Source organism: Sinocyclocheilus anshuiensis, unplaced genomic scaffold (genome assembly GCF_001515605.1).
Source record: "Sinocyclocheilus anshuiensis isolate Anshui unplaced genomic scaffold, SAMN03320099.WGS_v1.1 scaffold160, whole genome shotgun sequence".
Taxonomy (NCBI): Eukaryota; Metazoa; Chordata; class Actinopteri; order Cypriniformes; family Cyprinidae; genus Sinocyclocheilus; species Sinocyclocheilus anshuiensis.
Genome location: NW_015554119.1, coordinates 504,861 through 516,157, shown reverse-complemented (window position 1 = coordinate 516,157; position 11,297 = coordinate 504,861). Strand labels below are relative to the sequence as shown.

General features: G+C 34.3%; 1 protein-coding gene across 7 annotated transcripts in view; it reads right to left on the bottom strand.

The window, feature by feature from the left end:
* Window positions 1-11,297, bottom strand: part of LOC107669984 (oxidation resistance protein 1-like) — a 60,324-nt gene that overhangs the window by 21,709 nt on the left and 27,318 nt on the right. For 6 of the 7 annotated variants that reach the window (XM_016462425.1, XM_016462429.1, XM_016462432.1 and 3 more), the window contains 2 exons: window positions 5,835-5,920; window positions 1,106-1,213 (listed from right to left, as the gene is read on the bottom strand). In XM_016462425.1, the coding sequence (XP_016317911.1) occupies window positions 1,106-1,213; window positions 5,835-5,920 (194 nt within the window). Of the gene's footprint in view, window positions 1-1,105; window positions 1,214-5,834; window positions 5,921-6,017; window positions 6,223-11,297 lie in introns of all 7 variants that reach the window. The other variant, XM_016462431.1, reaches the window with a different exon arrangement.

Below are 11,297 nucleotides of genomic sequence, written 5' to 3'. Positions count from 1 at the left end.
CTATGCACAATCAGCTTGTACCCTCCAAAGAGAAAGGAAAACTTGAAATCGCGTCATATGACCCCTTTAAAATTTACATTGATAAATTCTACATGGTAAAAAAAATTGTAAAAATTATTTGACATAATATATCCTTTCAATATTCAGGTAAGATCTAGTTAATATAACTAAAAAAAAAAATCAGTTCATTTCTTAAAGATAAAATCTCATAACTTCTGAACTCCCAAGATGTTTTAGTGGGAGAAAAATATTTCATAAATGGGCTGACTGACTGATAAATCTGTAGTTTTTGAAATAAATAAATTAATTAAATGAATTAAATGAAATAAAATAAAATAAAAAATAAAATTATATATTGGGATGATAAAGAAGTAATGACTAAGCAGAATGAAACGGTCTCTATGCAAGATTTTCATTTGAGCAGAAAAACATAATTTGATTCTTACAAGTTTTAATTCTCAAAAAAGGAGAAACACTGACCTATGATAAAATATTGCTGCAATAAACACAATAGTTTAATATATTTGTAATGGCTCATCAAAATGTTTATGCAAAAGACTGGCTTGCTTTTTATAGCACCTACTTTGGCCTAAGCTTGGTTATATTTCTCTGCTTTCCTCACACCTCTTAACAAACAACTGTTGTGTACTGTAGGAATAAAACAGCTCTAAATTAATTGCTCAAACACACATCAACACATAAAAAAATACCGGAAAGCATAAACCAAGGCATACAACGTGTTTGATGTCCAACAAAACAAAATGACAAATGAAAGCAGAGAGTGTGAACTGGAGCTATTTACTGAGCAAACAGAACTTATATTCTTCTACAAAAGCCACGGTTCTTTGCAGAGGACTTTTTGCTTGTTTTAATGGCCCCAGTTCTTACCCTGAGGATCACGATATCTCTGCTCATTAATTTTACAGTAAACTCTGGAGGCACCACGATGAATCTGCTACTTATGGAGGCATTTAAAATTTCAGAGGGGGCATGTTTTTCACCTTACCCTTTATTACACTAGACTCTGGGAAAAGCAATTGACTGGAAGAGAGTTCAGCTGGACATAGAGACCATCTGCTCTGAAGATTAAAACACCATACAGTACCTTGCCAGCGACCACAGCGCGAGAGAAGAGTTTGTTGAGTTGGACGAGCTCATTGGGAGTTGTGTCAAACTTCAATGCGATGCTGTTGAGTGTGTCCCGGGACTCCACCTAGAGTTGAGGCACACAAAAGAAAAGTCAGATATTGTTTCGCTAGCTAAAAACAAAAAGTTCTAAAATGAAGACATAAGCTTTCAAGTAACAGGGCTGACAAAGCATCTGAATTTGTTGGAACAGCAAAACAAGGCCCTTGTGAAAACCAACCAATGCATTTTATGAGATGTTCACCTGTAACAGAATGCATCATCTAAACTTACATAACCATATACAATACTGGAAAATGTTGCAGAGATTCACAGTTGCACATTAAAATTGCTAAATTTACATGGTTAAAAATGGTTAAAACAATGTAAATGCAAACCTTTTTGACAACTTTTTCAATTTTGAGATGTCTAGTAATCTTAGCACATTGACTTCTGACCTCCAAAGATGTTTCAGTGGGAGAAACACATTTGATAAATATGTCTTCACTGGCTGATAGATAAATAAAATAAAATAAAATGAAATAAAACGAAATAAAAACAAAATAATAATTTTTAATAGATAAAATCAAACAAAATTATATTAAAATAAAAAAATTTAAATGACATTTTAAAAATCTAAATTGGAGTGATGAAGAAAAAATAAAGCGGAATGAAATAACCAATAGTCTCTGCATAGCAAAACATGGCCCTGAAAACCAACCAATATATTGTTACAGATGTCCACCTGTAACATAAAATGACAATTCCCTTTTGTCTCCTATAAAAATAAAAAAAACTAGCAATATTAAAAAGAAAATATAGTGCTATTTTGTTTTCATAATTGCTACATTCATCCAGTGTTGCATAATATATAATCATATGTATCATATATAAAAGACACAATAAAAATCTAACTGTCAAGTCCAAACCCACGCTACAAAACACCCACGTTTAAATACCCCTTTTGTGTGATTTTGTCCATTTAAACCTAAACTAAACAGTTGTTATATAATCTAGAACTCTCTAGGTGTTAAGTCAATATCTTTCAAACAGCACACGATTTGATTGTGGCTGAAGCCAGAGCGCTTACCTTCAGAAATAGCATTCAAGAATCTCTAAATCTCTAAATGTCAAGTTAAACATACAAAAGAGCACACAGAGGGACATATTGAGCCCCCTGAAAATCGTAAAACAAAACACACACACACCAAAAACACCAACCTAACCAAATAAAAACTAAAACATCTTTATAACACCAAAAGAATGTTTGACACATGATTTGATGAAACATTATGGAAACATCTACAGAAATTGAACCATGAAAACTGCATTCAGTAAATTTAGTCATTATTTCGAGACACAAATTATAATTAAGCACTTTCAGATTGCATGACACATACATGTGTTTACTGCAATGGTGACAATGAGGAATTCATCTTCTTGTGGCTTGTTGCAGTTGCAAGATGTGACATGCGTACCTTTTGATAAATTCCCGGGTGGCAGGATCTCAGATCACCAGATCACTCTGTCACCTGACCCAAATCATTGATTCTCATTGGGTATCGCTTACAGTCTCAACATAAATAATTGAGGGTCATCTCACCGTCTGCATTCAATTTAACCTTCAGAGGGACCCTTCACTGAGTTTACTGATCGGTCTCACACGTCTGCATATTATTATATACATAAATATACACACACACACACACACACTACCATGTAAGTTTGGAATAATTAGATTTTTTTATGCTTTTGAAAGAAGTCTCTTCTGCTCACCAAAAACATGGTGCATATGTGCGTACATATACATATTTATACATATATATATACACACACACACACACACACACACACACAATACTGTGCAAAAGTCTTAGGCCATTTGTATTTTCACCAACAAAATTTTATTTTTAAGCCAGTTATTTCTATCTTCTGCTGTAGTGTGTCAGTAGGAAATATCAGTTTACATTTCCAAACATTCCTTTTGACATTTATTGTAACAATCCAGTGAGATTTTTGTATGTCTGACAACAGTGCTCCACACAGAGATCTGATCTCACCATAATACGGTGCGTCTGGAATGACATGAAGAAACAAAATACTGAGACAGACTAAATCCAGAAGAATTGTGGCAACATCTCCAAGACACTTGGAGAAACCTACCTGCAAAGCTACCTGAAAAACTATGTGCAAGTGTACCAAGGACAAAAGCTGTTTTAAACACAAAGGGTGCTCACACCAAATGTTGATTTGATGTAGTTAATAGAAATTAATTCATAAATAAAATCTATTTATGACATTATTTTTTGAAAGCATCCTCACTTTACAGCACTTTTACATAAGTGCCTAAAACTGTTCACAGTACTCTAGCTTTGTAGGTAGGTTTCTTGAAGCATCTTGGAGACGTTGCCACAGTTCTTCTGGATCTCAGTTTTTTCGGTTTCTTCACGTAATCTCAGACAGACTGGATGATGGTGAGATCAGATCTCTGTGTGGAGCACTGGCTGTTGTCAGACATACAAAAATCTCACTGGATTGTTATAATTAATTGCAAAAGGAATGTTTGGAAATGTAAACTGATATTTCCTACTGATAAACTACAGCAAAAGATAGAAATAATTTTTTTTGTTGGTGAAAATACTAGTGGCCTAAGACTTTTGCACAGTATGATCAATTGACAGACAGACAGACAGATAGAAAGGCAGATAGATAGATAAAAGTCTCATAGAACTTCCAGTTTGGGTTCAATAAACTGCCCATTTTAAAAGCATATCTTAAAGTTTTTCATCAAATCTTCTATCCATGTGCAGACCCCACTTCCAATATCGCTTATGGAATGGTACATGGATCTCATCATAACCTTAGCAATGAAGTACAGTTGTTGTATAGCTGTAAGAGCATTGATTGATTAAAGGGGTCATATGATGCAATTTCAAATTTTCCATTCTCTTTGGAGTGTTACAAGCTGTTCGTGAATAGATGTACATTATGTGAAAAATAATGTGTTTTTTGAACCTTAAACCGCATAAACACATTGCATTACACCAAATACACAACATAATGTTCTTTTTAGTAACGTCATATGACCCCTTTAAGCCCATCAATCTCTGTGATCACAGGGCCACAAATCACTATGATTAGTTAGTGCGGATATTAGGGTGTGGAATTACAGAGGGAAAGTGTATGGTTTCACAACACTGACAATAAGAAAGAGAAAGGCGGGGGCTTGGTTACAAAACACCAACAGCACTACCTACAAAAAACCTTCGGGAAATTCTTTTTAATGCCTTCGTAGTAGTTTCAATAAACTTTCTCAGTGATCAGGGAATATAGAAAAGGCAAAAATCGATAACCCAAACCCAAGAATTAAAATTTGGCATGTACTTCATCCTGCACCATTTGTGCTACAGACACGAATCATTTTGAGGTGTGCTATTACTTTCCCAAGTGATCAGACTCGATTTTCCCCTGCTGGATGATAAAATGAATAAAAAGAATATCAAACTGGACCCAAACCTGAGAGAATTTCATAGAGAATGTCATACGAAATTTGTAGTGGACTCTTTTGACCCGGACCAGTAAGCACTCACCTAGCAACCACCCAGTACAACTAAGCAACTACATACCAACACTTTGGCAAACACACTCAACTCCTCTTAGCATCATAGCTGCTAGATTTGCAAGAGTACAACTCGCATTTTTTTCTCCAGAAAATGCAAAAATCTACTTTTTGATATTGATATCATATATTATAACATTTATTCTACTAACTGAAATAATTTTAAATTGAAGCACTAAAATTACTAACTGGAAATAAATAAAAACTAAAACTGAACTTAAACTGAAGTAAAAAATAAATTAAACCTAAATAGTAATATTTAATTTAATTCAAAACTAATTCAAAACAGTAATAAAAACTTTAATAGTATTTAAATAATACAAAAATAACACTGTCCTGATATGATCTAATTCCAATATTAGATTAATGCTATAATTGAGGGGAAAAAAAATGATAAACTACATTTACAAAAATAAACTACAAAATGAAAAAATAACAAACTAAAAAACAAAAACAAAAACAAAATAGATTACATATAAACATACTATTAAAATAAAAACATCACTGCAAAAACTGCACTGCAAAATAAAATAATAAAATATAAAAAAATGAAATAATAAATGTGCTGTATATATACACACAGACTTTCTAAACAAAGCTCTTTTCCACACAGTTAAAGATTTAGCTAAAAGGTAGCGGCTGACAGAAGCACAAGTCAGCTGCCACCTTGTCCCCGTCTCCCTCTCCCAGCATCGCCACTGTTACCATGGAGAAAATCACTACCTGATTTGAGGTCAGCTCAAGAGCATATAAAGCTCTCTTTCTCTCCCTCTTTCTAAAATCGATTAAGTCATTTTATTACACATTTACATATTTTCCTTTCACAACACCTTGCTTCACTGCTGCAAAAAGACAGCAGGTAATCTACCACCAACAACAGCAATTAAAGTCACTCCGGCAGCACATAATAACAGCTATGCCGCTTGAATGAATCACACCTGATGTGCACACTCACATTTCCATCCCAAACATAATTACATACATGCGGCTGTGTGTACACACATTCATCCTTAGTCAAGCACGCAAACACATGCGGGTGCATTATGTAAACAGTGCCACCTGGATCAGACAGACAACATCTACTACTCACCACATACTCCATGGTGCCTTTGGGCCTCTGGAAGGATATCCTCCGCACATCTTTCCTCTCCAGCGCACTCTTTTTCTGCCCGGGGTCTGAAAGTAAACGAGGGAGAGAGCGGGTTATGCTAGTCATGGTCCTCCTCTCTCTTCTCATCTCCTCTGCACTCCGCTCGGTCTGTTTTTCCCCCACCCCTTGCGTTGGTTCGTCCGTTAGCACCAGCCGCGGAGCGAGAGAGAGAGAGAGAGGGCGCTTGTTAGTCCGCCTGCCTGCCCTGCACACAGGGGAGTGGCTCTTGGATCTCGCTGCCGCTGCCATGCAGGTCACTGTGTGCCTGGATACACCTCTGCAGCCCACTCTACTGGGACATCAGGCTCGGCCTGTTGGTCTAAGTGTCCTGGTGACAAGAAAATGTCATTAAGCAGTGGAGATGTTTTGTGAATGGGTTTTAAATGTCATTTTTATGAGCATACTTATGTGGGGATTTACTGTATGCAGTGTGCCAGCTAATGCCATATGTGAACGTCAGCGAGTTTATAGTACAGCAGATTTGATTTTGATATTTGGACATGACAAATAAAATAAGCTACATTTGGGTGATTTATGTTGGGATGATTCAAATCTGCACTTAACATTACAAAAATTATGCTGTGATATTCTTTAAACTGAATTTTAATGGAAAAATCACAACATTGTGGTTCCTCATTATTTTTCAGTATAATGTATTAAATCAAATAATAAAATATGCACATGTAGTAAAATAAAATATTGTAAATATATATTTACATGTAAAATATAAATGTAAATATATAAATATATATGTAAATATATATTTACATGTAAAATTTATTATAAAAAATCATGAATTATTACATTACATATTGTTTAACTATATTAAACTCTGAACAAATGACAATTTTATTGTGTATAATTTCCAATCAACCACATTGTGGTTCCTCATTATTTTTCTGTATAACGTATTAAAATGTAAAATAATAAAATATGCAAATGTAATAAAATAAAATATTGATATCCCTAGTCCAAATGTAACTGCAATTTTGTTTAAACTAAAAATCCATGAATTATTATAAAAAAAACATGAATTATTACATTACATATTGTTTAACTATATTAAACTCTGAACAAATGACAATTTTATTGTGTATTATTTCCAATCACGCTGTAATTTTATAAAATCTATAAATAAGCTACATTTGGGTGATTTATGTTGGGATGATTCAAATCTGCACTTAACATTAAAAAAATTATGCTGTGATATTCTTTAAACTGAATTTTAATGGAAAAATCACAACATTGTGGTTCCTCATTATTTTTCAGTATAATGTATTAAATCAAATAATAAAATATGCACATGTAGTAAAATAAAATATTGTAAATATATATTTACATGTAAAATATAAATGTAAATATATAAATATATATGTAAATATATATTTACATGTAAAATTTATTATAAAAAATCATGAATTATTACATTACATATTGTTTAACTATATTAAACTCTGAACAAATGACAATTTTATTGTGTATAATTTCCAATCAAGCTGTAATTTGATAAAATCTATTAAGAGAGTTTATTTTCTAAAACCCCACAGGGCTGAAAGTGACCAATATTGAAGAAATACTATATAGACACATATATAAAGAAAACAAGGTTCATTACTTACATTACTTACAGAATAAACATTATAGATTCTATTTCTACAGTCTTCAGTGTCACATGATCCTTCAGAAATCATTCTAATACGATGGTGCTCAAGAAACACTTACTACTATTATTATTATGGTTGTTTTTATTATTATGTGTTGAAAACAGTTGCGTTGTTTAATTTTTGTGAAAACGGTAATACTTTTTTTTTTTTCAAGAACAGCATTTATTTGAAAAATGTTTTTTGTGACATTATGTCCTGACTCCCTTTTAATTAATTGAATGCATCCTTACAGAAAAAAAATAATTTAAATAAATAAATAGCTGTAATTTTATAAAATCTATTAAGAGAGTTTATTTTCTAAAACCCCACAGGGCTGAAAGTGACCAATATTGAAGAAATACTATATAGACACATATATAAAGAAAACAAGGTTCATTACTTACATTACTTACAGAATAAACATTATAGATTCTATTTCTACAGTCTTCAGTGTCACATGATCCTTCAGAAATCATTCTAATACGATGGTGCTCAAGAAACACTTACTACTATTATTATTATGGTTGTTTTTATTATTATGTGTTGAAAACAGTTGCGTTGTTTAATTTTTGTGAAAACGGTAATACTTTTTTTTTTCAAGAACAGCATTTATTTGAAAAATGTTTTTTGTAACATTATGTCCTGACTCCCTTTTAATTAATTGAATGCATCCTTACAGAAAAAAATAATTTAAATAAATAAATAAATAACCCAACTGACCCTAAACTTTTGAACAGCAGTGTATACCAAAACCTGAATTTACAGCTGACACAAGTAGCCCACAAACACTGGCCTAAAGGACAACTGACAGCAAATCAGTCCAGATATCCCCCATACTATCTCAGGACAACAAATCACTGCTCTCAGCCTCTTATTATCTTGGCACCTCCGGCCATGACAGGATATTTTTAGAAGCAGGTTCCCACCGGTGGCGGAAAAGGCTTCCTGACTGATACCCATGAGCAGATGCCTTCACAGACGCTCACCGACGGGGGTGAGGGGTCTTTGGGTGAGAATGGACGTGTCCACTGTGGCACGGGCTTCCTGCAGAGTTTAGTTTCAATTCACCCCAGACAAACTAATCAGGCTCACCTGGGAAAGTATAAGGTGGCAAGGTTAGAACTAGATGTTTAGGAGCAGAACTGACTCCTGATCATCTTTAGCTGAGACCTGAATTTTCAATCCAAAGTGACCTTGAAGGAACACAAAAATCAAAAAATAATAGGCAAACTGCAAATGACAAATTCTTCAAAAGAAAATCTTCACTGCTATCACTAGTTACATATTCATGTAATAAGACAGAACATAGAACTAGGGTGAGTGTGCATAAACTCATTCTCATTAAAAGTCTTTCCAAGGGATGATATACCTTCTGACTGGCCAGCCTCAACTGGTTCTTCGTTATTCAAAGATTAAAGGAAGCTGGAGTGCCAATTAAAGTCATTCTTCCTCAGTGTATGCCTGATGTAAAGACAGCGTACCAGGACTGTTTGAAATGCCAGCTGCACACTTCAACACAAATGAGACTCCAGGGACTCCTCTGTCAAAGTACCTGAGCTAGAGGCTGGGAGGTGCTGAGGATACAGCTTTCGCATTAAGCAAGACACATGCAGGCCAATTTATTCTGTGGTGTCCCTTTTGTCCCATAAATGTCCCATCATAATGAAACTGCAAGGGCCAGCAGTTTAAGCCGAGCATTAAAGGGACCAGATCTTGAAAAAGGGGATTTTACTTGCTCTTTTGAAATAAACGAGTTCAGTGCACCATTTGGACACTAAACTGTCTTTCAAGACCTTCTAGATGAACACTAAAGGCTGTGGCAAAGTTATTTTTCGTTTCGTTTAGATGAATATGTAAATATGTGCTGGGCACTTTCCACTCAATAACAAAACAAAAACAACAAAAATTACAGAGGTGATATGTGGATATGCTTGCATGAGCTCAGCAATTCACACTCCAGTAAAGCCGCGTCATGTTTATTCATATAGCACATTATACAATGGATTGCTTTAAAGTTTCTGTAAAGCATCTTTACAATGCTAAATATGAAAAAGAGTGTCAGTGTTGCTTTTAATTAGAATTACAACTTCAGTTTCTACTATAAAGCATCTCTCCAGTTCATTCATGTTTTCACTCATGTCTGACCTCAACGGACTGAACAGTAGAAATTAACCAGAGAAGATTTCCTCGTCAAAGAAGGCGGAGCCTCAGACCACACCTACCTATTCCATAATTGCCACGGACCAATGGTAATTTCAAGGTGTTTACCAGCTAAAGTGAACTTTTCCAGAAATTTCGCATTTCACATTGCAACCTGCTAAATTCTATATAAAAATTAGCAGCATGCTGGCTTGGAATTACATGACCATTTTATATTTAACTATTAGGCCTACTTATAGAAGAGTATCTGGTCTCACTAAAATAAGGGAATTAATGGCTTACATTTTACCAGTATGCATCACTTCAGGCTGACAAATGCTTATCTAGAGGGAGGATATGCTCATCTTAATAAAGACCTTTACTCTTCAAGAAGGCAGAGTAAAAAAAAAAAAAAAAAAAAAAGAGAAAACAGATTTATGTCTGCATAATATGCACTCAGGATTGCAGCATTTGTTCTCTTGCAGTGAGATTTGCCGGAGACGAAAGCAGAGAGAGAGAGGGCTTGACTTCAAGAAGGCAGAGAAAAAAAAAAAAAAAAAAAAAAGAGAAAACAGATTTATGTCTGCATAATATGCACTCAGGATTGCAGCATTTGTTCTCTTGCAGTGAGATTTGCCGGAGACGAAAGCAGAGAGAGAGAGGGCTTGAAAAGTGTTTAGGTCAGCTGTGAGAAACACCAACTCAGCAGTCTAACGTCTCCTCCCATCACCTGTCACATTACAGAGAAGCGGAGCAGGACTCCCAAGTCATTACATGGATTTATAATCTGCTGTCAATCAAAGTGCCCGTCACTGCCTTCACTCCCCGGCTGTGGGGCTGCACGAGTTACTCAAATCAACTCGTTCTTGAGTGGCTCTACAACTTTGAATTGCTTTAGGAGTAGAGATTGATTATTTCTGAAAAGCGACAGAGATAAATCATGAAAAAGCTTCATATATTAAGTCAAATCATCTTTGCACCTAGCGGCCTCACTTTGCTTCCACAATAAATCTGTGATATATGCCATGTAATCTGCCTGAGCTGCAAAATAACATTCAAAATGCATAGTTTAAACAGCTCGACTACACATGTAGCTACATCAACAAAAAATAAAACAGTACTCCATAAGAGAAGACATGCACTTTCATTTATGTTATTCTGCTTTAGACTGCTCGATTTAAGTATAACCAGGAACTTTGGAGACTTGAAACTTGATTTGACAGCTGGCACAATGCCTGGTAAAGTGAAAGGTAAGCCGCAATTACCTCTATCACAAGACGACTCATTCACTGGCAAATGTGTCCATGCTTTGTTTTGTTTTTTCATTTTATTTATATTATTTTATATTGTTTATTATTATTATTAATAATAATAATAACACATTAAAACAATATAATTAATACTTATTACAGAGGGGGAAAACACTATTTTAATTTACAACTTAATTAATCTGCATTGTTTACATTTCAATAATTTGTTACCTGTAGTGTATATAATCCAAGTTTAAAACACCCTCTGCTGGCTGATGTCAGTAGTGTCTGCAAATGCAGGTAAAATTTCCCGGTTATAAAATGTTAATATACATATACATATACATATACATATACATATACATATATAT